Source organism: Callithrix jacchus, chromosome 7 (assembly GCF_049354715.1).
Source record: "Callithrix jacchus isolate 240 chromosome 7, calJac240_pri, whole genome shotgun sequence".
NCBI classification, from domain to species: domain Eukaryota; kingdom Metazoa; phylum Chordata; class Mammalia; order Primates; family Cebidae; genus Callithrix; species Callithrix jacchus.
The window spans coordinates 18500797-18528111 of NC_133508.1; the positions used below are offsets into that span (position 1 = coordinate 18500797).

The 27315-nt window shown below is 37.1% G+C and overlaps 1 protein-coding gene across 4 annotated transcripts in view; it reads left to right on the forward strand.

Annotated features, from left to right (window-relative positions):
- The window catches only part of STAM (signal transducing adaptor molecule), a 74160-nt gene that overhangs the window by 40713 nt on the left and 6132 nt on the right, over nt 1-27315 (forward strand). For 3 of the 4 annotated variants that reach the window (XM_008999997.5, XM_002750072.6, XM_035306880.3), the window contains 11 exons: nt 191-266; nt 348-443; nt 3215-3361; nt 9224-9314; nt 13392-13584; nt 15008-15102; nt 18037-18125; nt 22134-22221; nt 22670-22724; nt 23290-23443; nt 24599-24774. In XM_008999997.5, coding sequence (XP_008998245.1) covers nt 216-266; nt 348-443; nt 3215-3361; nt 9224-9314; nt 13392-13584; nt 15008-15102; nt 18037-18125; nt 22134-22221; nt 22670-22724; nt 23290-23443; nt 24599-24774 — 1235 coding nt within the window. In that variant the 5' untranslated portion in view covers nt 191-215. The remainder of the gene's footprint in view (nt 1-190; nt 267-347; nt 444-3214; nt 3362-9223; nt 9315-13391; nt 13585-15007; nt 15103-18036; nt 18126-22133; nt 22222-22669; nt 22725-23289; nt 23444-24598; nt 24775-27315) is intronic. The other variant, XM_017974085.4, reaches the window with a different exon arrangement.

Below are 27315 nucleotides of genomic sequence, written 5' to 3' on the forward strand. Positions count from 1 at the left end.
AAAAAAAAAAAAAAAAGAAAAATTTAAAGGAACTAGTTTACAGTTTTTTAACCATGTCATTAATAAAAATTAAACTGCTCCACTTTATCATATTCTCCCTTTTGTATCATAGTCTTTTGTCTATAATGGTTAAGGGGCAGGGGGAAGCTAGATTTATTATTAAGTAATTTTTACTTTTCCCATTTTTTAGACCTAAGGATTGTCTTCGGTCTATTATGAGGAGAGTGAACCACAAAGATCCTCACGTTGCTATGCAAGCTTTGACTGTGAGTGGTTTCATTTTAATCTATACCACAAAATTATCTGCTGCAGTGGAGTCCCTTTAACTTCTGATTTTGTGCTTTTAGCTTCTAGGAGCATGTGTGTCCAACTGCGGCAAAATTTTTCATTTAGAAGTATGTTCAAGAGATTTTGCTAGTGAAGTAAGCAACGTATTAAATAAGGTAAGGAGCATTATTTCCAGAAATTAATTACGGCAGTCTTCTGTCTTCACATATTTTATTGTTTAAATCTTCACACAGGATTCTGTGCTTTTTAAGAAATCCTTTCTAGGCTATGTCTGTCCATGTATATAAATGTTATGTTTTGCTGAAGAAACTACAGATTTATGTAACTTTGAGTTAGTTTTTCCAAGCCATATTAGAGTATTTTTAGCATGTTCTTCATCATACTTTCATCTGGTAAGAAGACATGTATTTCTATATCTAATTAAATAATATCAGCCTATTTTAGGTACTGTTTTTATAGCCACAAGGTATTTTCCTAATGTAAAACCTTTCAGAAATACTGCCAAAAGTCTATGGCACTGTTGAGGTTTTATCTTTATCAGTAAGGTCATTGCCTGGCCATCACAGGATTTTAATACTATACTGCTGTTCTTACTGGCTGAACCACAGCTGGAGTGACCTCAAAAGAAGAGGTGGTGGGGGAGTTCCCACAAGGGACTGCCCCAAACTGTTCCAGATAGGGCCAGTTGTGATTCCAAAAAAAGAAGCACTAAATGCCAGGGTGATCACTCTAAAGCATTTATTAGGGGCACTTACACACGAGGGCTGCAGTTTATACAAGGCTTTAAGGAATTTGGCTCAGGGCTGGGGCTGGTTTCTACATGTTTAGTAACATACTTGATCTTCTTGTGTTTTGGGCAACAGCCTGAACAGCTTTATCAGTGCCCGAGAATGTCCAGGGCCCCAGTTTGGGTCCAAACCTATGGTGGAAAACATGCAGCTGGCTGGGTCACAGAGCGGGTCAAGGCACTCAGTTTTTCTGTTGAGATACAGAAAGAAAGCAGGGAGAACTGGGGTGCCCCACAACTGCCCATTCAGTTGCATGTAGAATTCCAACCATACAATTCAGGAAATCTGTAAATTTTAAATTAGTAGTATGTGAGTTTTCCTAGTAAAGAATTGTGCATTCTAAAGGTAATTATTTTTGTCTTTTTTAGGGGGAGTATTATAAATCAAGAAAAAGTTTCTGTATGTTAAAAGGGAAAATGCCTCATGCTTTTGGGAAAAATGAATAGTTCCAGGTTACAGTAGAAAAAAGTAGTATAGAAATATAGTATGCATTCAAAATTCTGTACTTTTCAAACATCATGGTTAAGTGCTCATTCTTTTTCTCTCCCGATTTATGCAGTTATATTTAGTTATTTTCTTCTAATTAATAAACGTTGTCTTTTAATGTCCTGAATGTCCATCAAGTTGTACAACTGTTTATGAAGAGATTCTAATACCATGTTTTTTGTAATGTAGGTGAAAAATGTAGTATACAAACTTGTGTATAACAGTGCAAACAACCGATTCAAAAAACAACTACCTGTAGGCAAGAGGACTTCTCTTTCTGAATGTTTTACTATGAACATACTGGTTTTGTTCTCATCCCACCCTTTTAAAAATTTTCCTTTTATTACACAAATTGAGTTCACGCTTAGTCTCAGTAAAGCATTTACAAATCCATTATATATGCTTCCTGGCCAAATACAGATTATATGCACTTAGGAAGAATTAATAGAGTAATCTAAAAGTCTAGCCTTCTCCATTTTAAAAAGTTTATGCGAATTATTTAGTAAACAGTGATTTGAAATACACTGATGACATTTGATAGAGGAGTTATCTTCACTTTTCTCTGATATCTGTGAAGGTTTCTTTATTTCTACCACATCAAATAATAATTGATCAAATTATTGCCACTGTGAAGCTACATCAGTATTTTAATGAACTGATCATGTTTTTTTCCCTTAATAAGCAATGAATAAAATAATTTATTTTGAAAACTCACTACATTTATCTCTTCCTTTTTTTTTTTATTTAATTGAAACGGAGTTTCGCTCTTGTTACCCAGGCTGGAGTACAATGGCACGATCGCGGCTCACCACAACCTCCGCCTCCTGGGTTCAGGCAATTCTCCTGCCTCAGCCTCCCGAGTAGCTGGGATTACAGGCACGCGCCACCATGCCCAGCTAATTTTTGTATTTTTAGTAGAGATGGGGTTTCACCATGTTGACCAGGATGGTCTTGATCTCTGGACCTCGTGATCCACCCGCCTTGGCCTCCCAAAGTGCTGGGATTATAGGTGTGAGCCACCGCGCCCGGCCTATCTCTTTCTTTAATACAGAAAAATAATGCCCTGTACACCTACCTTAGACTAACTTGAATCATTGTTATACATCAACCATGAAGAGTTACATTATTTTGAAGGAATCAAATTTTCAAGATGATTAACGTGCAGTGTACCTCAAACTAGGCCCCAGATAACTAAGCATCATGGAAAACTGCACCGTCATGAACATTAAAAAGTCAGGAATTAGGAATAAAGGAACTATATCATTTATTGTCTCCTTCCAGCTTTTTTATTGCTTCGCAAAAAGCAAACAGACACTTTTCATTGTCTTACTGATGTACAAACCTTGCTTCATTGCAAAATACTCTGAAAAGACCTTTCAGATCTCCAAAATGTTACTACCTATTTATTGCTTTAATTTTGAAGTGAGATATATACGATGGGGTTTTTTTTCATAGTGGGAACGTTAGTTTATTTCTAATAACTATGTTTTCTTATTTGTCTATAACTATGGGTAATTTATGATTCAAAAAGTATCTGTAACTTTATAATTTTTATATTTAAAATGTCTGTATTAAATCATTGGCTAGGAAATTGCTTTTTCCTGTTTTACAGGAAAAAGCAATAATTATTCATTTATTTTTCTATTTTACAGGGTCATCCTAAAGTATGTGAAAAATTAAAGGCTCTTATGGTTGAATGGACAGATGAATTTAAGAATGACCCACAGCTTAGTCTAATATCAGCAATGATTAAGAACCTTAAGGAACAAGGAGTTACATTCCCAGCTATTGGCTCTCAGGTATGTTTTCAATGAAGTTATATGTGTGCTACAGTTTGTTTCTCTTAAATAGCTATGTTTTTTTGAATTTTTTTTCTTCATTCCCAGGTAATTTTTACCACTTCAGAGGAATTTTCATTAGTAATACTAATTGTATTAGTAACTGGTCGTATTGCTAGTTAGTAATACTAGTTTTCTGGCATTCAAAGGTGCCAGAAAAGTATTATAATAGAATATTAATGTTCTCCAATCTCTACTTTTATGCTGTCTCTATTTCTTTATAAATGAATTGGTTTAACATTTTGTAATTTTTGAAATTTTTTGATATAGTTTTTGTTTGTTTGTTTTTGAAATGGAGTCTTAGTCTCTCTCCCAGGCTGGAGTGCAGTGGCACGATCTCGGCTCACTGCAACCTCTGCCTCCCAAGTTCAAGTGATTCTCCTGCCTCAGCCTCCTGAGTAGCCGGGAATATAGTCAGCCTCCTCAGTAGCTGCCACCACACCTGGAATATTTTGGATTTTGCTTGTTTGTTTGTTTGTTTTGAGATGGAGTCTTGCTCTGTCACCCAGGCTGGAGTGCAGTGGGTGACAGATCTCACCTCATTACAGCCTCTGCCTCCCAGGTTTAAGCAATTCTTTGCCTCAGCCTCTCAGGTAGCTGGGATTACAGGCAAACAACACCATGCCCAGCTAATTTTTGTATTTTTAGTTGAGACAGGATTTCACCATCTTGGCCAGGCTTATCTTGAAATCCTGACCTTGTAATCTAACTCACCTTGGCCTCCCAAAGTGCTGAGATTATAGGTGTGAGCCACCAGACTGGCTAGTACAGTTTTAATAATATACACAAAATAGCTTTATTAAATAGGTAACACTATCTTGTTACATGCCCTTAATGTTGTAATTATCTACAAAGAATGACAGCTCAAAATTCAAGATATCCTTAAAAGTTAGGGATGACTTGAGAGATTATTTTGGTGAGGAAATTTATGCATTCCTGTATTAACATGTGAAGGAAATAGAAGGGGTAAATGGGAAGAGAAGCACCTGAAGCATATTTTTCCTTAATAAGAGCTGACCAGTACTAAAGTCTTCCTTTCCCCAGGGGATATGGCTAAATAGCTTAACTTTCCACTCCTGCCCGCCCTTGTGCCAAAAAAATTCAATCTCTAACTTTTGTCATATAGAAAAAAAAAATCAAGGAATATCTTTTTTATTCCTATTTTAGGTAACCTTCTTTTAGGATGCTCAACTAAATCAAGAGGCTTCAAATATGTACTGATTTACTACACTGTCTTTCCCTAGTGTGTTGACTGGGACAGACAATAATGAGCTATGTGAAACCATGAACGGAAATCTGTGAGTGTGGAGGGCTTACATTTTGACCACTTCAGGGAGTCATGTAGCTTATCTACATTTATCTGGACCTATGTGGAATTTCTTCCCAAGGCATTTTGAGTTTATCTGAGTGCTCTTGAGATGTGAAGACTCAAAAATATATCTGGGAGAGGAAGGAAGCAAAGGATATTTTTCTTCTTAAAAATTTTTGGATTCGGCCAGGTGCGGTGGCTCATGCCTATAATCCCAGCACTTTGGGAGGCTGAGGCGGGTGATCACAAGGTCAAGAGATCGAGACCATCCTGGTCAACAAGGTGAAACCCTGTCTCTACTAAAAGTACAAAAATTAGCTGGGCATGGTGTTGCGCGCCTGTAGTTCCAGCTACTCAGGAGGCTGAGGCAAGAGAATTGCTTGAACCCAGAAGGCAGAGGTTGCGGTGAGCCAAGATCGTGCCATTGCACTTTAGTCTGGGTAACAACAGCGAAACTCCATCTCAAAAAAAAAAAATTTTGGTTTATGATTGGCTTTACAGTGATAAATTATGTCTTTGAAGATATTCATTCATAATTGATAACTGGTTTTACTACTCCATATAGTTTCCAGAATCTGTATAATTGGTCAGGGCAGTGGCTCACGCCTGTAATTCCAGCACTTTGGGAGGCTGAGGCAAGTGGATCACAAGGTCAAGGATCTGAAACCAGCGTGGCCAACATGGTGAAGCCCCGTCTCTACTAAAATTACAAAAATTAGTCAGGCGTGATGGCGAGTGCCTGTAGTCCGAGGTACCTGGGAGGCTGAGGCATGAGAATCACTCAAACCTGGGAGGTGGAGGATGCAGTAAGCCGAGATCATGCCACTGCACTCCATCCTGGGTGACAGAGCGAGACTCTGTCTCAAAAAAAAAAGAATCTGTGTAATTAAGGAATCATCGTATGCAGAATGATCCAAGACATTATGCATTCCTTTACAACAGATACAGTGTTTATTTATTAAAGAGTAGGCTCACTGCAGTGAACCCACCTAGAACAGGTAGAGAAAATGCAAATCCACTATATATCTAGAGTCTTCAGTTCTTGTTAACTCAAAACATGGTTTGACCAGCATCTCTGGCATGACCTGGAAGCTTGTTAGACATGCAACATGGTTGAACCCATTCCAGACCTATGGGTTCGTTATCTCTATTTTAACAAGATCTTCAGAGGATTTGTATGCACACTGAGGTTTGAGAAGCACTGCTGCTCTAGAGTACAGCCTTCAGTGCAAGCAAAAACTGCATTTCAGTCCACAGAGGTAATTACTCTTATAAGAAAAGGAACAAGAGTTAATGATTGTGCAATATGTACCCTTGTTGGGTTAATCTAGAATCTTAGCCACAGAAACAGTTTTAGGGAGCCTCTAATCTAATCTGCTCATTTTTGCAGATGAGGAAACTGAGACTCAGAATGGTTAAGTGACTTGTCCAGGGGCCACAGCTAATAGTTGACAGCTGGAACTAGAACACAGGCATGCTGATTCTCAGTCCAGTGTTCTTTTCACAGCCCGAGCCTGCCTTCTTTGATAGAGAGGTTAGTGGATAAGTGTCTGTCCAGACCAGGCTTCCAGGTACAAGAAGTGGAGTGAACACCGGCAAGAGCATTATGTCTTGATGGTACAGAAATAAGCTTATTCTCTTGTTCATGAGATTCAGAACATAGAAGAGCAATAGTAAAGACTGGACTTACTTTTCATCCTTTGATCTAGATGTTATAACAGCTAATCTTGTCATAGTTGCTATATTTCACCTATGAGAAATATGTATAAAGTAAAATATGAGATAGAATGATTTTTTTAGTGGTTTCTGAAAAGCTTATTATAAGCCCTACATGTAACGAGCTTCACATTAAATGGAAAAAATAAATCATCTGAGTTCAATTGCAGAACTCCCTCTAGATTTTAAAGCTACTTCGTTATGTAAGTCATTAATGTGTTTTCATCAGACTAGATTTTTGTTAGGGCAGACTCAACAAAAACCTCTGAAGACATATTTTTCTAAGTATGTATTTTTTCATCTGAGTACGGAAGAAAATTATGTACAAATATTAAGAAAAGTCAGAAAGTCACCTGACCCATGGTGATGCAGTTCTGGTAGCAGTAACTTTTGATGTGGAGATAGAAGTAGGCTGGCAGCACCACTAGTGTACTTGGCTACTTAGCAAGACAAGTTTCATTGCAACATTTAGAACCTGATGAAAGAAAGGAACTTTGAGGCCGAGCGCGGTGGCTCAAGCCTGTAATCCCAGCACTTTGGGAGGCCGAGGTGGGTGGATCACGAGGTCAAGAGATCAAGACCATCCTGGTCAACATGGTGAAACCCCGTCTCTATTAAAAATACAAAAAATTAGTGGGGCATAGTGGTGCGTGCCTGTAATCCCAGCTACTCAGGAGGCTGAGGCAGGAGAATTGCCTGAACCCAGGAGGCAGAGGTTGCAGTGAGCTGAGATCACGCCATTGCACTCCAGCCTGGGTGACAAGAGTGAAACTCTGTTTCAAAAAAAAAAGAAAGGAACTTTGAATTAAAAGTGCAATTCAGAAATGTGGGGCTTCACATAGCCTGTTTCTGCACTTTCTTCTCAACTGATAGAGATTTCTTCACACAGCATAAAAGTTCAAATATAACTAATTGTGAAGTTTGCCAGATTATGAACAAAAATTTATATAAACCGTAAAAGTTATTTCTGACCAGGCATACATTTCGTTTTCAGAAGTGTTTGATAACTAAAACAGTACCTAAAGAAAATTTAGAGATAGGTCAGAATTGAGAGTGTTTAAAGTTGTATTCAGTAACACCAAAAAGTTTTTTCTTCTCAGCTCTTCTAAAAATAAATGCCTGTGTGTTTGTTTGACAATATGAAATTCAGTAAATGCAGAATGTAGAACTGTATTTTTATATAATATTGAAAATTTTGCCTTTCATACCCTCAACAAACATTGATTGCTTGTAATATTTAGGCACATTCCCTCAGGAACATACAGTCTGGTTGTGGAGACAGATATGTAATCAGATAATTATAACAGAAGCTGAGATGTATTGCCTATTACTATGTTCCAGCCACTGTTCTAAGTGCTATACATGTGGCAACTGGAATATTTTTTAGAATTCCATTTTTAAGTTGTTAGCTCTGGGAATGACAATATACATTCATAACTTTTCATGATCTACTTTGAATTAATATTTGATGTAAAATATAGAAACTTTGCATCTGTAGGGGTAGAGGTCCGTTCACGCTGTAGTTGTCATGTGCATTACCTCTACATACATTATAAACCCCTGGAGGTCGTGTTACATACTTTTTGTTTTAAACCCTGAATGAGCTCATCTTATCTGATTTTGGAATCACATGTGTTAATTTAATACTCTAAATAGGCTGTAAGGTGCCCATGAGTTGTGGGTGCTATTATTGTACTCATTTTATTGATGAGGAACTTGGGGCACCAAGAGGCTAATGTGCCCAATGTCAGCCAGCTAGAAAGTGGCAGATTTGGGATTTGAACTCATGTCTGCCCAACTCGACAGCTTACATTCTTAACCATTCGTAATCACAGCACCTTGTTTAAAGGTGTTATCATAAGAACAAACAAGAGAATGTGTCATTAACAGGTTTAGGGATGTTTCATTGAGAATGGTAGTTTAGCTGATTACTGAGTGATGTGTTCAAACTCAAAAGGCAAAAACGTGAGTGGAACAAAAGGAGTTATAGTGGGGGAACATTCTAAGTAGAAGCAAATGAGTGTGAGACACGTAAACTACCAGTATATAGACTGCTCAGGAACTGCTGGCAGTTTCTGGTAACTGGTAGAATGATTGGAAAGGAGACTGGTAAGAGGGGCTAAATTCTGATTTGCCTTGAATGCTATGCAAAAACTGAGAGGCCAAGGAGCCCATAGGCTTAGAAACTTGTAATTCCACAAGTGTCAATTGATTTATGTATTTGCTGTGCATTCCCTTATTTACACAATTTGTTTAAGGTAGGCAGTGAAATACTGTCAGAATTAACTATTTGTAATTTGGTTTACAAAATAGGAGTTTTGAGCATTTATATCATTATATATAAATCTGAGTTGCTGAAGATACCATTCTGACACTTGATCCAAAAGGAAATGATAACTACAAGTATTAATAGATATTTTAATTTTTTTTTAACTATTTGTGTTTAAAATAAGTATCTCTTTCTCTCTCCCTGCCCCATTTCTGGTTTTGGAGTTCTTCTAAACACATTGAAGTCTTCTCTGATTTGTGTACTGTGTGCTTTTAGTTGAACATCTTGACACAAACCTGGGAGAGTGTGCCTAGGCTGCCTCCTCTAAGTGTCCAGTTGCTGTCTCCCTGTGTTCCCAGTTCTGATTCTTTTTCCTCTCCCTTCAAGGTGGAAGCTGCTGCAGTTTGGATTTCTTCTTTCAGAAATCTGTTCTAGATTGATGAGATGGGTCATGTGAATTCTTAGGGTAAGCAAGAGGAGGAAAATTTGATAACAACCCTCAAATACTGTGTTGCACTTTTTTTGTTAGGCTGCAGAGCAAGCAAAAGCAAGCCCAGCTCTTGTAGCCAAGGATCCTGGTACTGTGGCTAACAAAAAAGAAGAAGAAGATTTAGCAAAAGGTACGTTTTTAAGTCCCTGATGGTGGGAAGAAGATAAGCTTCTATGTTTCCTCTGAGATATTTAAAGTTAAAATAAATAGAACGTTATAGCTAAAGCTGAAATTGACTTTGTTTCCCTCCTCAATGTTCTTTCCTTTTCTCTTGAGAGGCAGTTCGATTACTGTCACACGCGTCCTTTCAGTCTGTTTTTATGACAGTTTTACTTTACTATGTATCCAAAAACAGTATCAAGTGGTGTTTGTGTCTAACAGTTTATTTTTCATAGCTAGTACACTCTTAAGTGCCATTTGCCACTTGCTTTTCTTATGCAACATTATGTTTGAGATCTTTTCATGTGACATATACATTGGTTAACTGTTCTATAATATTGCAGTGTACTAATGGGTGTACCATATTTTTGTCTTCCTACTGATGAATATGTGGATTATTTCTGATTTAATTAAAGCTTCAGTGAATATTCTTGTAAATATTCTCTGCGCACATATATGTGATTATCTCTGTTACATGTGACTAAAAGCAAGATTGTTGGATCATGGCATTGGTCCATACATGGTTGTGTGATTTCCTTTTCCGTTAGCAATGTATGAAAGCTGTTATTACTAATCTCTGACAACACTTGTTAGTCTTAAGAGTTTAACTTTTGGGGAACAATCCAAGATGGCCAATTGCTAACAGCTCAGGATTGCAGCTCTCAGTCAAAGCGCAGAGAACTAGAGGACGCCACACTTTCAGACAAATTCTGGTCGCTCACGGAGCAGAAGATCCCCTGTGGAGGAACCACAGGGGTTGCCAGCACGACTCTTGTGGCTGGTGCAGCGGTTTCGCCGGCACCTCGGCGCGGCAGCTCTCGGCGCAGAGTAAACGAGACTGGTTCCCCTTCTGACCGAGGTTTGGAGGCCCAGGAAGGCAGAGTCGCCCATTAGGACCACAAGAAGGAAGCCAGACAGGAGAATCCTGGGCAGAAAAGCACGATCAGTCATAACACCACCATTCTGGCCCTGGGAACTAACAACTTGGACGCCCACTCAAAAGACCTAATCTGAAAGTTGGTAATTTCAAAGACGACAGGAGGATAAATTTACAATGATGGGAAGAAACCAGCGTAAAAAGGCTGAGAATACTCAAAATCAGAACGCCTCTCCCTCTAAAGATGATCACAGTTCCACATCAACAATGGAACAAGGCTTGATGGAGAACGAGCGCATCCCAATAACAGAATCACTCTTCAGGGAATGGATAATAAGAAACTTCTGTGAGTTAGAAGAACACGTTGTAGCCCAACGTAAAGAAACTAAGAACTTTGAAAAAATGTTTGACGAAATCCTATTGAGAATAGACAACTTAGAGAGGAAAATAAGTGAATTAATGGAACTGAAGAATACAATGCAGGAACTCCGAGAAGTATGCAAGCAGAAGAAAGGATATCAGAGGTCAAAGTCCAACTTAATGAAAGAAAACAAGAAGACAAGATTAGAGATAAAAGGATAAAAAGGAATGAGCAAAGTCTCCAAGAAATGTGGGACTATGTGAAAAGACCAAATCTACGTTTGATAGGTGTACCTGAACGCGACGGAGAGAATGAATCCAAGCTGGAAAATACCCTTCAGGAAATTATTCAGGAAAATTTTCCTAAACTAGCAAAGCAGGTCAATATTCAACCCCAGGTAATACAGAGACCACCACAAAGATATTCATCAAGAAGAACAACCCCAAGGGACATAATCGTTAGATTCACCAGGGTTGAAACGAAGGAGAAAATACTAAGGGCAGCCAGAGAGAAAGGTCAGGTTACCGACAAAGGCAAGCCTATCAGACTTACAGCAGATCTCTTAGCAGAAACTCTACAAGCCAGAAGAGAGTGGGGGCCAATATTCAACATCCTCAAAGAGCAGAACCTTCAGCCCAGAATTTCATATCCAGCCAAACTAAGCTTCACAACTGAAGGAAAAATAAAATCTTTTATGAACAAGCAAGACTCAGAGATTTTATTACCACCAGGCCTGCTTTACAGGAGCTTCTGAAAGAAGCATTACACACAGAAAGAAACAACCAGTATTAGCCTTTCTAAAAATATACCAAAAAGTAAAGAGCACCAACATAAAGAAGAATTTACATCAACGAATGGATCAAACAGCTAGTTAACATCAAATGACAGTAATCCTAAAATTGACTAAATCCCCCAATCAAAAGACACAGCCAAAACCCAATGGCATGTTACATCCATACCTGTTTCACATGCAAGGATACACAAAGACTCAAAGGAATGGAGAAAGATTTACCAACCAAATGGAGAGCAAAAATAAATAAATAAATAAATAAATAGATAAAAAGCAGGAGTTGCAATTCTCGTATCGGATAAAATAGATTTTAAAGCAACAAAGATATAGTGGTAAAAGGATCAATGCAACAACAAGAGCTAACGATTTTAACACCCAGATACATAGAGACTTAGATTCAGTGAGACAGAAAATTAATATGGATATCAAGGACTCGAACTCAGATCTGGAACAAGTAAACTTAATAAATATTTATAGAGCTCTCCACTTCAAATACATAAAATATACATTCTTGTCAACACCACATCACAGCTACTCATAGGTTTAAATGAAACATTGATTGGCCATTATTAATACCCATTTTTTTTCAGAATAAAGCAATATTTCCCTTCACCCTCCCTCTTTCTCTTCCTCTTTCTTTCTCTCCTTTGCTCATTTTTGTTTTCTTTCCTTCTCTCAAAAAAAGAAATCAACTTGTAAACCTCTAGATCCAGGTCAGCAATGTTTCTCTCATTGCTTGATTGCCTTCCTTTCCTTCCCTCCCTCCCTCCCTCCCTCCCTCCCTCTCTCCCTCTCTCCCTCCCTCCCTCCCCCTTCCTCCCTTCCTTCCTTCCTTCCTTCATCCCTTCCTTCCTCCCTCCCTTCCTCCTTCCCTCCCTTCCTCTCCCCCCCCAAAAACAAAGAGTTTAACTTTTGTGAATCTGGTAGGTTTGAAATGATGTCCTGTTATTTTAATTTTTTTTTTATTGCTAGTGAGACGGAGTCCTTTTTTATATATGAAATGGCTATTCTGATTTTCTCTTGAGTAAATCGCCTTTTGTTAAATAAAATAACGATGTGTAGATATCTTTATTTGAAATATTAATTTGTTACCTGTTACAGTTGTTGTAGATATCTCCTCCTGGTTTTTGACTTTAACTTTGATAATGGTGTATTAGATAAAGTAGAAATTTGAAGTTTTGAGACAGCTAAAGTTGTTTACCTTTCTGTTATGATTTTTACTTTTTTGTGGCTTTTAAGAAATACTGTTACCTACTTCAAGGTTCTAAAAGATGATTTTGTATATTGACTTTTAATACGTTTAAAGTTTTGTTTTCACATTTATTCTTTTATTAATCTAAAACAAGAGTGGAAGAGCAGAAAGGTCTCTGGGTTGAATTGAAAGCAGCATAATCAGTGCATTGAGGTTACATTGCAGAGCCTGATTGACAGATGGTGATGGTCGGCACTGGGGCAGTAGTGGTGGAGATAGAGGAGACTCATTTGAGATCTGTTTTGGAGGACTTGTTAGGTTCAGTCTTTAGACGGATAAGAATTACCCTTGGAGCAATGAAATCCTGATCCTCAGAGATTGCCTTTAAGGCTTTGATTTAGTAAGTCTGTGGTGAAGCTTCATACTATTGAGTTTCCAGGCAATTTTGATGATTATTTTGAAAACTTAAGCTATAGGAATACATTAAAAAGGTCAAGAAAAATACAAAATATCTGCTGTTAAAAAAAAAAGTAGATCTAAGAGGTTATATTTTTTAATTACCCAGAGTAATTTAAATTGTATTTGTTCAGTAAAAATAGGAGTTATCATTCTGTTCCCTTTTTTTGTTGTTAATTTATTTTTAAACTTTCAGTTGTGAGTGAATGAATAAAACTGACAAAATGATTTTTGTTCAATATATCAGGATATGTTCTAGTTTCTAACTATACTATTGAAAGAAGAATACCTTTTACCTTGTTATCTTTTTCTACTTCTCTGGATTGTTGGATATGATAACATTTTTGGGTCTTTTAAAACTCATTTTTCTAGCCATTGAGTTGTCCCTCAAGGAACAAAGGCAGCAGTCAACCACCCTTTCCACTTTGTATCCAAGCACATCCAACCTCTTAACTAACCACCAACATGAAGGCCGAAAAGTTCGTGCTATATATGACTTTGAAGCTGCTGAAGATAATGAACTTACTTTTAAAGCTGGAGAAATTATTACAGTTCTTGATGACAGGTAATGTTAATATTACATTGAAAAGTCATATGAAAATAGGTATGGCTTTTGCGTTTCATATTATTCCTGTTGATTGCAGTTACCAAATATAGTAGTAAATATTGGCCCAGATGCTTCTCTGTAAGACAGTTGGCTGATTTGCTTGTGTTATTCTCTGTGGATTCTTACTTTGTTGTTTAATTTTCTTCTTATTTATTACTTAAGTAGTTTTTAATTTGTTCGGGAGGCCTAGTTTAATCTATTTATTTTTGGTTCCATCTAGTAATGTAGATTGTTACATTATTTTAAAAGTTACAGTTTTAGAAAAGCACTGAATATGTATATGTCCTTACAGAATTTGTGAGAAATCTATACTCTATCGAGTTTTTTGTTTGCTTGTTTTTAGTTTTACGTTAACAGTATATCCATGTGGAACAAATTTGTAGGTGGTTTTTAAAAATCAGCTCAAATCGATTTAAAGTTATTCCTGTAGTATCTCTTTGCCTTAGTCCATTTGGGCTGCCATAACAAACTAACCGTAGACAAACTGGTTTGTAAACAACTGGAATTTATTTCTCATAGTTCTGGAGTGTCAGTCCATGATCAGGGACCCAACAGATTCACTGTGTGTTTAAGGCCCACTTCCTGATTTGTAGAAGGCTGTCATTTTGCTGGGTCCTTCCATGGCAGCAGGGGGCATATGAGCACTCTTTTATAAGGTCGCTAATCTCATTAATGACCTAATCACTTTCCAAAGGCCCCATCTCCTGATACCATGGCTTTGGGGGTTAGGATTTCCTCAACCTGTGAATTTGGGGAGGACACAAACATTCAGACATATTTTAATTTTTTTTTTTTTTTTTGAGTAGTAGAAAATGAAGTAAAGTTTGAGCTAGTTAGCTAGAAATTGTACAAAACCTTGCATCCATTTTTTCAGAAACATTGAGTGCTCGCTAGCTTTCCACGTACTAGAGGTTACACCTAGGAGTGTACTCCTTGTGAATGTTTTACACTGAACAGTGTCATCTTTCATATTTGTTCTGTTGGGAGAGAAAAAAAAACTTGCTGCTGTGTACTAGAAAGAGCAATGATTTAGGAATGGAGACTGAAGGTAAGAGCCTGTCTGTAGATGTCATTACAAAGGGTTATTACTCTGGAAGCTGTGAACCACCTGAAGCTGACAATTTCTCGTATGGGTGCCTTTTTTTTTGGAGAGAGTCCTTAACTACAAGGCATACATCAGCAGTCAAAAAGATAAACAACTGTGCTGCTTACCTTTTCTGAGCCTTCTTCTTTTATTATAAAGAAAGATTCACTGGCTTTTTCAGTGGGTTATTGTAAGATTCAAATTTTGTAATAGTATAAGTTAAATACTACAAAAGATAAAGATTTGTAGAAATAAAAATGTTTGTTATGGTTAAGCACTGTTTTTTGTTCGTTATAGTGATCCTAACTGGTGGAAAGGTGAAACCCATCAAGGCATAGGGTTATTTCCTTCTAATTTTGTGACTGCAGATCTCACTGCTGAACCAGAAATGAGTAAGTATTTTCCAGCCTGCCAGTAAATGATGTTTTCTAATCCTCCTTTTAATGGAAGTTGAGTAAACTGAACTTTTTACAGCAGTGTCGCCCAGATTAGGGCACAGTGGTGCGATCTGTGCTCACTGTAACCTCTGCCTACCAGGTTCAAGCTATTCTCTTGCCTCAGTCTCCTCGGTAGCTGGGATTACAGGCACGCACCACCACACCTGGTTAAGTTTCGTATTGTTAGAACAGATGGGGTTTCACTTTGTTGGCCAGGATGGTCTCGAACTCTTGACCTTGTGATCCGCCCATCTTGACCTCCCAAAGTGCTAGGATTACAGGCGTGAGCCACCATGCCCAACCCTAAGCAAAGTTTAAGTCATAATCTTCCTTTTTTAGGAAAACAGAAAAATATGTACCAACCTAGAAAGATTTGGATTGATAATAAAATGTTTAAAATTTTAAAGAGCTTATAGGTTGGTATGCCACAGTTATTTGGCAAAATAGCTCATATTATCTTATTTTAATGCTAGATAGAAAGGATCAAAGAAAATTACAAACCACAAGATGCTTAGGTGTTTTTTGGTTTATCTAGATAGAAGGGATCAAAGAAAATTACAAACCACAAGATGCTTAGGTGTTTTTTAGTTTATAAGAATTTTAAGGGGAAAAAAAAAAAAACTTTGTCCTGGTCATCTTTCTTATTTCTAGCTGCTCCTAGGGGTAAATCTTATTCATAATACATACTACATAAATATTTAAGAACAAATGATACAGAAACATATGTTAACAATAAAGAGATTACCTCTCTTGAAAGAGAAGGCTTTAACAGCAAACCAGGAATTATAGATCTTTAAGAAAATGGTGGGCTCTTATAGTTACTGCCAGGGTGTCTGGTCTTATTTTTATAGAGACAGACTGGTGAGACCCAGTCTTTCAATGATGTTTTCTGTGTCTGTGAGAATTCAAAAATATGTCCACCTTTTTAAAATGGCATTACATAGTGTGCTGACTTTTTAATAACCTGGACTGGTAATTATGTTTTATTTCCTTTTTTTTTTTTTTTTTTTTGTCCTCAATCAGTTCTTGGAAAGGATAGAATTGCTTGGAGTTTCATTCAAGATAAGGTCCAGGATCTCATGTAGATCCTGGAGTCATTTCATCTTTTTTTTTTTTTTTTTTAAAGTCATTTAGCAATGCAGCTTCAATATGAGTTTTCTAGTTCTTCTTATGTTTTATCACTCTGGACAATATAAAACAGAAACGAAGCATCAGAGCCTATGAATGGGGTTGTAGTTCTCAAGCGTGGAGAGCAGGCGCTAGCATGAGCCCCAGAGCATCATTCTTTTGAGGAAATAGAAGCCCTCATCACTTAGCCTGTCAGATAGAAATAGCTGTCCTGTTTAGCTTGCTTTTGTTTTGGAGATACAGTGAAATATTGTGCAAATGCTTTGTTATATGTTGTATATAAATAATGTTTTTTATACACTCATACTATTAGTTCCTGTAAGAAAAGGGGCTGCAAACTTGTGTATCAAGAGCTATTAGAATATGAAGTCTGCCATGTGTTTTCTTATGGGTAAAGGACAATGCGGTGCTATTCCAGCTTTCTATTTGTAATAGCTCAAGATATAAAAAGCAAAAATGACTGCAGGAGATGTTTCTTTTCCTTCCTAGGAAAATGAATCAGATGAAACTTATTTTGTATATAGAATTTTGCTTTTGGTGACTTGAATGGAATGACTATATTTCTTAGGTTGGAGATTAAGCTATTTCTATGTTATATAGAAGCACACCACACAGAGTACATAAGTGATCAGACTTCATGTTCTCGGGATAAAATCACAAGTGCAGGCCAGATTTCAGAAGTGTGGGCTAGTAGAGGAAAATAGATTGGCATTCATTTACAGGCTTTGTCATTAAAAGCTTTCTGTTTTACAAGAGTTTTTAATCTTTTCAGACCACCTTATTTATAAAATGGGCTTATCTTATGGGATTGTGTTGGAGATTCACTGGAGGAAATGTAGTATTCCATCAAGCATATTCAATAGTTTAATAAGCATTACTTCCCTTCCTTAAATTGCTCCCTCCCATCTCCCTTTTCATCGTAATTCTTAATATTTTTATGAATTCTGATTGACCACATTGATGCAAGGATTAAAAATAAAGAAAGGAAGTGTGTTCATTAGAGTTGAATGTGCCTCTCAACAGAGATCATACAATGGAGGTTGTCATATAGCTATCATGATGTTAAATAGTTTTTAAAGATTGCTTTGGTGAGTAGGAAAAGTATGTGCTTCCAGCCAATGGATTGTTGATCCCTCAATGACCACTTTTAAATGTCAAATAATATTATGTAACTAGAAAATACAGACTGAATTGTTGGAAAACTGAGATCCCTGCCAAGGCCACTTGCAGAGTTCCCCACTGGCCTGGACGTCATTCTCTTAGTAAAAGCCTAACTGGCACGCCAGAGAATACATAGCTGATTTTCCCATTCGTTACATTGGAGTAGTGTGATCTTTCTCTCAAACCAGATTTTTTTCTATCAAATGAGATTTTTCCTTGAAGGATTGGTAATTTAAAAAGGGGTTTATTTTAAATTGCAGAATTCACTTAGGCCATTGTAAAACTTTGCTTTTGTCCTCCAGCTTACTAAACTCTGATATGTAGTGGTTGATTAATCTTTTTTCAGAAATATAACTCATATTTTTAGTGAAATCTCTTTTTATGGAAAATATAAAATGTTTACAAGAGAAAATTAAGAAATCTTGATAGAATTTCATAAAGTAATGTTGTGTAATTACTGCCCAGTTATTTCTTAAAGTACGCCTTTCAGCTGGCTGGGAATATAAGAAAAATCCCCAGATCTCTCTTGGAAGTTAAAGTGCTTTAAAGCAGAATATTAAATTTGTTATAAAGAAAGAATAATTTTTATATATCTTACAGTTAAAACAGAGAAGAAGACGGTACAATTTAGTGATGATGTTCAGGTAGAAACAATAGAACCAGAGCCGGAACCAGCCTTTATTGATGAGGTAAGTGGTTTCCATGGTGATAGGAGTTGGTACTTTGTATTGAAATGTAAATGGTTTTGCTTTTAAATAGAAAACTGATTACTTGAGTTTTTTTGTTGTAAACATTTTGTATTTTTTTGTTATAAAAATTCAAGCAATATAGATGATGCAGATTGTTTTTGAAACGTTCTCTCCAGTACTATGTTTGCCATGTCAGAGCCTCATTTTAAATTCCTGTTGAATATTCCATAGAGTGGGCTTATCATGATTTATTGAATCTACCGTTTAATGCCTAGGTTGTTTAGAATTTTTACAGTGTCATAGTGAGTTTTTTCTTTTTAACATCTATCTTTGTGTTTCTTTAGGGTAGATATCAGGAGTAAAACTGTTGAGAAGGATTTATATGTTTTCCATGTTAATAGATACTGTCAAATTGTTGAGCAAAACAGGTTTTTACACTCCTGTTGATATCATGCAAGAACTGTTTCCCCACCACTCAACAAGGATATTAAGATTGTTTGCACATTACTGCAGAAGGGATGCTCATTGGCTATCTGTTGAATGAAACAAATTATGATTCTAAAAATAAAATTGTCATTAACTTACCTCTACTTAAATCATTTCATAAAAGCAGTGCTAATATATTGAGTCTCACTGGAGATGATTCATTGTTCCTCCTTGTATTGAACACATTCTAGTATTTGAGGAAAAGCTTATGCGAATTTTATGTTAAATGTCTTCATATGTCATTGTCACACCTGAAACAATGTATATTTTTAGGAGTTATGCTTAAAAATATAATAACAACTTGGCGACATAGCATAATTTTTGGAGCCACATAATGGTACCTAAATTTGCATTATTGGGACTTAGATTTGCGATTTCTTGAATTAAGTTAATCCTCCTATTTACTTAAGCTTTACAGAAACATCTGCTGTTACTACATATGAAGGAAAGATTAAAACTAGCTACCTTTTTCATCTTCAAGCATGTTTGTGAAAAAGTAAAAAGCCTGTTTGTGGTTGTCTTTTTCTATTCAAACTTACTGTGTTTGGAAAATAACAACATTACCATAACTGTTGAATTAATAATATAACATTAAACTATGCAACTAGCAAATCATGCAGGATTTTTCTTTCTTTTTCTTTTTCTTTTTTTTTTTTTGAGACACAGTCTCACTCTGTCACCAGACTGGAGTTCAGTGGCGTGATGACTGCAATCTCTGCCTCTCAGGTTCAAGCAATTCTCCTGCCTCAGCCTCTAGAGTAGCTGCATTATAGGCGCGTCCCATCTCACCTGGCTAATTTTTTGTATTTTTAGTAGAGACGAGGTTTCACCATGTTACCTAGGATGGTCTCAATCTCCTGACCTTGTGATCTGCCTACCTCAGCCTCCCAAAATGCTGAAATTATAGGCTGGAGCCACCGCACTCAGCCCATACAGGATTTTTCAAGTGTCACAGTGTATAAATCAGGGATGGCAAACTCACAGGCCAAATTTAGCCTGTTGCTTGTTTGTTGGAATGCAGACACGTTTGTTTATATATTGTCTGTCTGTAGCTGCTTTTGTGCCGCAGTGGAAGAATTGAGTAGGAGCAACAGAGATCATATGGCCTGCAAAGCCTGAAGTATTTACTGGCTGGCCATTATAAAATAAGTTTGCTTGACCCCTGGTATAGATAATTTAAAGAGAATCTTCAGATCCTCATTTACTGCTATAGCATTCTTTTCTAAAACTGATCTTCCTGAGAACATTCTTTCCTACCATTTGTCATTTTTTCCCCTCTCCTCTCCCGCTTTACAGAGAAAGGCTTACCCCTTGCCCATAGTGAAGACTACTGTGGTACATTGCCTCAGAGTATAAGGATTACCAGGGATGATTCCACATATTGGTGTTGGTATTAAGAGTAATGATTCTAATGACTAGCTAACACAGCTGAAATGGTTTCATGTTTTTGCTTTTAAAAACAGGACCAAAGTGAATTTTCAGCTAGTCCATTAAAAATAATTTTAAATGGCAGACCACTGTCATTCCTGGCATAGAACTCAGAAGATACTGAAAGAACTTAATGATATTACTATAATAGCTTGATTATATGAACAAATTTCTCCTCACTTTCAACAATAAAAACAAAAAATAAGAATATATTATTAATAATAATAAACTTATACATATGAATGTATCTAACACCTAGAGTTTTATCAGTGTACATATTTTTTAGTGCAAAGAAATCTCATTTGATCATCAGTAGACTTTCAAGTATATTAGGATAAAATTTTAAGGGGGAAATTGAGTGGAAATATGGTAAGTTCAAGGAGAAAAACAATTTGAAATATCTGACAGAGACTGTGTTTTGAATTGTAATGGTGAGTGCAGCAGATTGCTATCATGTTTAAATCCCTTTAAAGGAATTTTTGACCGTCTTACATTAAAATGTCAACACTTAATGTCCTGGAAATCTTATCCTTTGTAACCTTTTACACTTATGAAAAATGAGATGTTATCTTTGAAATATGTGAAGGGGTTTATGGGCTTTTAACAGTCTTTTGTGGGAGACAGAAACAAAATTTGAAGAGCAAAACAGACTGTGAAAGACTCTACTAAGGGCAAGAAATCCACCTGTGCTAGGGGAAGTTATGTTTGGGTGATTGCATTATATAAGAAAATGCTTGCAGAGGCAGACTAGTGGTCTATCTAGAAACCCTATTTCTTTGACACTAAATAATAAGTATTCTGTAAGCAAACACAACAGAAACCATCTGTGTGTTAATTGACTCTCACTTTCATTTGACCTTTGTGTGTGTGTGTGTGTGTGGTATGCAAACTTTCTGACATGTGCTTTTGTTTTTTAAGACTGCTTAAAATGAAAATTTTGAATATTAGTATTTATTTCAAAATACAGAATTCTTTTGACTTGGGAAGAGTTTCTTTTGTATACTTATGTCACTTTCACTCTGATTAATTTGTTTCTGAAGATATTTTTCTTTTACATAGAACATAATTTTGAAATTTTAAATAATTACTTTGCTTAGAATTAGCAGTCTTTATTCGCCCTACGTACCCATGTATAGTAGCATAACCGTGTAAAAACCATGCACGGAGAAAGGGTTGTAATTATTTTAGTAGTAGTGATGGTAGAGTACATATATTTTGACTTTTTGAAAAACATAAATACATATGTACTTGTATATCATACAGATGTGTTTATGTAATGATGGTTTCATTAGTTCCATTGTTCTGTACAACCAAAGATTCTGAAATAGATCTGTGTCACTGGTTTTAGATACCGTCCAGCCTTTCCCACATAGGAAAATAGAGAAACCACTGGTCGTCTTCCTTCCTTTTATGATTAACTAAAATACTGGTAGAAAGAAAATGTAGAATAAATCCTGAGAGTCCCACTTAGAAGAGTAGCTGTGATACAGCTGAGCTCTGCCTTACTCAAACGGCTGTTGTAGTCACCATGGGGGAGAAGGAATGAGCAAGTTGTTAGTCATAAGCAATGCCATCTTGAGATGGATAGTACACTTGTTGGCATGGCTAAGCTAAAGCTGCTCCAAAACAAAGCAAAATTCTCTAGCATGACATGAGGTAGAAGAACTCACACATTTTAAGTTTAAGTGTGGCTCATTTTCTTCTTATTTAAGAGAATCTCTATTAGCAGCTGTATTTATTCATACATACATACATACATACATACATACATACATACATACATGGTCTTGCACTGTTGTCCATGCTAAAGTGCAGTGGTGAGACCATAGCTCACTGCAGCCTTGACCTCCTGGGCTCAAGTGATTCTCCCATCTCAGCCTCCTGAGCAGTTTCAAAAATATGTGGAAAACACTTTTAAGGCTCTGATTTCATGTTGTTCTAAAGAGAATAAATACATGGGACACTGAAAACATAAAAGCAAAACTGGAGTTTTCATAACTATAAATTTTGAAAGTTTGTCTAGTTAATAAAGTAAGAACATAAAGTTGCATATAAGGTTGGTTGCTTTTTATGTTAACTACTTAATTCCTGTAGGATAAAATGGACCAGTTGCTACAAATGTTGCAAAGTACAGATCCCAGTGATGATCAGCCAGACCTACCAGAGCTACTTCATCTTGAAGGTAAAACTTGTTTTCTATATACCTTGCAAATAAAGAATACTTAGAGGTCAGTAACTGGTGTCCTGTTAAAGAATAGGTTTTGAAAATGATATTAAAAATGGAACATTTCTCACTTCTCCTTGACCCAGGCTCACTTTCATATGCAGTTTAAACCTTGGGTAGAATTTGAATTCTTAGAGTTTTCTATCCAAACTACATGTTCTGGTCAACATTTTGGAATCTTGTAAAATGAAAAATGGTACTTTAAGATTTTGAAATTAATATTTTAGATTAAGTTGGCACCATTACATTTAAGAAAATTAATTTTGGGTCTTGTGGACTAAGGTTAATGAGTGTATATTTTTATTACTCCAAATTAAATGTTTTCCTTAAATTATATAAATATCTATGAAACATTCACGTTCTTTTCTTGTGCTTTCTTATATTTCTTCAAATCTTGTCATTTTAGCAATGTGTCACCAGATGGGACCTCTCATTGATGAAAAGCTGGAAGATATCGATAGGTAAAAGAACATGGGTGCATTATATTGTGTACCTTCTTTCCTGAAGCTGTCTCTATAAACTGCAAAGTGGGCTATAACTGCCTGTTTTTAAAAAAAATATTCTGGAGGAACCAATTCTCATTCACTTGTCTTCTGCTAGATGTTGAGAATTAGACTCATTTGTTCTTTTTTAAAGTGAGGATTTGATTGACCTTTACAATATAGTCAAAAAGACCAGTACATATAGGTCTTTGTAAAAACAAGGGCTAGCTGTGTAATCATCTTTGCTGAAGTGGCATTATCAGAGCTCACAAGTGACCCATATGTTAGTAACTAGGGAAACCAAGCTATTTCTGGCAGAGTCAGGTACGATAAGCTAGAGTTCTCTCAGCACAGCACCTAATAAACCTAAACACTTTTGGTTGCCTCAGGGCCAAAGTGCAGGATATTTTTGTTATAGGTGAAATTTTTAATAATGTCTACTAGTACTACTTTTTGCTATTTTTGATATTTTGGTGTGCCATTATTTAGAACATTAAATCATTTCAGCACCAACTATATTTCACATTATTGTGTCATGTTTCAGAAAACATTCAGAACTCTCAGAACTTAATGTGAAAGTGATGGAGGCACTTTCCCTATATACCAAGTTAATGAACGAAGATCCCATGTATTCCATGTATGCAAAGTTACAGAATCAGCCATATTATATGCAGTCATCTGGTGTTTCTGGTTCTCAGGTAAGCTTTTAAAAGCCCCAGTATGTTGTTTTAAATTCTCAAATGCTTGGTCAGGCATGGTGGCTCATGCCTGTAATCTCAGCAATTTGGGAGGCCAAGGCAGGAGGATCGCTTGAGACCAGGAGTTCAAGACCAGCCTGGGACATAGTGAGACCCTATCTCTTACAGAAGAAAAAAAATTAACCAGGCCGGGGCATGTTCCTTGGTCCCTGCTATCCGAAAGGCTGAGGAAGGAGGGTTGCTTGAGCCCAGGAGGTTGAGACTGCACTGAGCCATGTTTGCACCACTGTACTCCAGCCTGAGCAACAGTGAGACCCTGTTAAATAAATAAATAAATATATTCTCAAATGCATTTGAGATTATTTGGAATAGCAGTGTGAAACTTTCTAAAAGTAAGTTTACGGCCAGGCATGGTGGCTCACGCCTATAATCCCAGCACTTTGGGAGGCCAAGGCGGGTGGATCACAAGGTAAAGAGATTTAGACCATCCTGGTCAACATGGTGAAACCCCTTCTCTACTAAAAATACAAACAATTAGGTGGGCATGGTGGTGCATGCCTGTAATCCCAGCTACTTGGGAGGCTGAGGCAGGAGAATTGCCTGAACCCAGGAGGTGGAGGTTGCGGTGAGCCGAGGTCATGCCATTGCACTCCAGCCTGGGTAACAAGAGCGAAACTCCATCTCCCAAAAAAAAAAAAAAAAAAAAAAAATTAGCTTGCTCTGTTGTTCGGTAAACTGCAGTTTAGGTAATGTGTCTTGTATCCATTGCAGTCTACGGCTACAAAACAATGAGTTCAAATACACTTTCCAAATATCCTTTGGGATTCCTGAAAAAATACCAGCATGCAGAATATTAAAATATATTTAATGGAAAGGTAAATTATATTAGTATAAAGTTTCAGGGCCCGTTTCTTTAATGCTTCAGTATGGAGATAAACATGAGTTCAGCTAATGTTTAACTAAAAATGAAAACTGTCCATAGCCTATTTCATTGAAAAATGTTTTTCATAATGTCAGTTGACAGAAGTAACTTTTAAGAAAGGATTCCAGAGTGGTAATTTTTCTTGTTTTTGTAACTGACTACCTCTACAGAGAACGTATGGTGTGCTTATTAAAATTTTAGAACTGAATATGGTTTCTCTTTAACCGTCCCAGGTATATGCAGGGCCTCCTCCAAGTGGTGCCTACCTGGTCGCGGGGAACGCGCAGATGAGCCACCTCCAGAGCTACAGTCTTCCCCCGGAGCAGCTGTCTTCTCTCAGCCAGGCAGTGGGCCCGCCATCCGCAAACCCAGCCCTTCCTAGTCAGCCAACTCAGGCTGCTTACCCAAAGTAATTTGACTATAGATTCTTCTTTGGAGTTAGTGGTGTTAGAGCTGGCAAAGTGCCACCAGTAATCTATAACTATAAAATCTGGCTCATAAATATCTGTGGTCAGTGTCATATAGTGGCCCCATTTGTGGTGATGAGTGGTGGAGCCTCTGTGGTGTTACAGGACCAGCCAGCAAGCTGGTCCTCTGCTTCCTGACTCACTGAACTCCTATAACTTGGTTTCAGCCAATATTTTTAATACTACCCTTACCATAAGTTTTTATTGTTATTTTTATTTGTATCTATGATATTTGATAATGTCGCTAATGAAATTTACATTTAATGACTATAGTTTGTCATTTTCCCACACATTTTATATAACATCTAAATCGTGAGATTTAAAAATATATAGTTCTGGGCTGTCTCTTTAAGACAAATATTTTCTTATTTTTGCCCTACTTTGGAATGTAGTTTACATTATAGCAAGGCACCCCATTTGAAACAAGAAGATACAAGAAGATAAGTGCCCTTGTTTCTCAGGAGGCAGTTGGCTGTAGATGTGATGACAGAGGCCCATTTACCTACAGTGCTCTCTGTCATGTAGTTAAATGATTATGATGTAAGTGTTTTTTTTTTTTTTTTTTTGCTTTAATGGGACTCTAAGCTGAAATTTTTTCCTTGAAGCAAGTAAAGAATGGGCTTTTAAGAGTTTACCAGCGTGTGTTCTAGAAGTTATGATATTCTGGCTGGCAACAGGTAGCTGTTTCTAGGTAGCGCAGGCACAACTTCTAGAAACCTTTCCAGCAGAGTCGGGAGTGCCCAGGAATGCTCCTGTCCCGCCCTCTCTATTGCACTATTCATCCTCAAAGAGTTACGTGTTGGAGGTGCTTGGAGATTTTCAAGCATTATTTTGTTGTCAGATCTAGTATTCTGAAATGACTTTAAGGGCAATGATGGTGAGGCCTATTCTAAGTGTCAGAAAACAGGGCCTTCCCTAGTGGGTTATGTAGCTTAGAAAAAATGTTAATTTTAGCTTGCTCTCTTGCAGAATTTTTTTTTAAGTTGAGATCTGGTGGAAATGAATACTCTTTTTTTTTTTTTTTTTTGACACTTACAGTGTTTATTTAATTGTTTGTGATACATACTGAGTATATTTTAGCTGCAGGAAGTATTCTTTTTTTTAATTGCATTTTAGGTTTTGGGGTACATGTGAAGAAAATGCAAGATAGTTGCATAGGTACACACATGGCAGTGTGATGTGCTGCCTTCCTCCCCGTCACCTATATCTGGCATTTCTCCCCATGCTATCTCTCCCCAACTCTCCACCCCCCACTGTCCCTCCCCTATTTCCCCCGACAGACCCCAGGGTGTGATGTTCCCCTCCCTGTGTTCATGTGTTCTTATTGTTCAACACCCATCTATGAATGGGAACATGCGGTGTTTGATTTTCTTGTGTCAGTTTGCTGAGAATGATGGTTTCCAGGTTCATCCATGTCCCTACAAAGGACACGAACTCATCGTTTTTGATGGCTGCATAATATTCCATGGTGTATATGTGCCACATTTTCCCTGTGGAAATGAATACTCTTATGGAAAATAAGCAAGCAGCTTTTCTTAGAGTAACATGTTGCTTTAAAACTAGATGCAAAGTGGGTAGAAGGTAGGAATTGCTGAGAAGACAACTAAGGTTCCTGACTTACATAGGACCCTTCAGCTATTTTAGTATTAGCCAGAAATGCCTCCTTTCCCCTGCTAGGCCTCTGTTTGAATGTGTCACATGCTGCTCTATCTACCCTGTTACTAGAGATTATTTGAGATTATTCTTAAAGGTCAAGGCCTTGGGAAATTATCCTTGTGAACGAGAGAAACTGTTGGTAGGTGCTTCAACAGTGAAGTTCTGTAACACTGTGGCACCCTGCTGCTCACTCACTCTGTAAGTGACTCTGCTTCTGCATTCGGGATGTGAAATCCCGGGCACGGGCCCAACCCTACCCATATAGTGTAGCTATTAATGTCACCTCTCCAGGACCACATGTTCATTTCAACAGGTGCCTTTTGAAGAGCATTTTCTTGAAATATTAGCCCTCTGGTCCTGGCTCATTCTGCATATTCTTGTAAGCTTAGCTGCATTTTTCTGGGACATCTTCCTTGCGTTCCCACCTTGCAGCACTGTTCCTCCTGGCTGGTGGCAGAGGACTGTGTGTGTACTCTGTGTCCTGGCTGGTAGTTGCCTTTTTACTTGTTTGTATCCCCACTGAATGACAATATCTTGAGAGCTGGCACTGTCTCTTTCACCTTATACCCATACTGTGTAGCACAGAGTTTTATACTGGATAGGAACTCAGTAAATATTTTATAAATACATGTTTCAGTGTTAATGACAATTTCAATTTCTGTATTAGACCAGTTAGGTGTACTTTTTAAAATTCCCTGCAAAGCCTTCACAAAGGCTTAGAGGCCATTTAACTATCTATATGTAAAGGTACAACATGTAATATATATTTATCAATATATAAAAACAAATAAGTGTATGTTTAAACTGGGAAATGATGGATTGCTGGT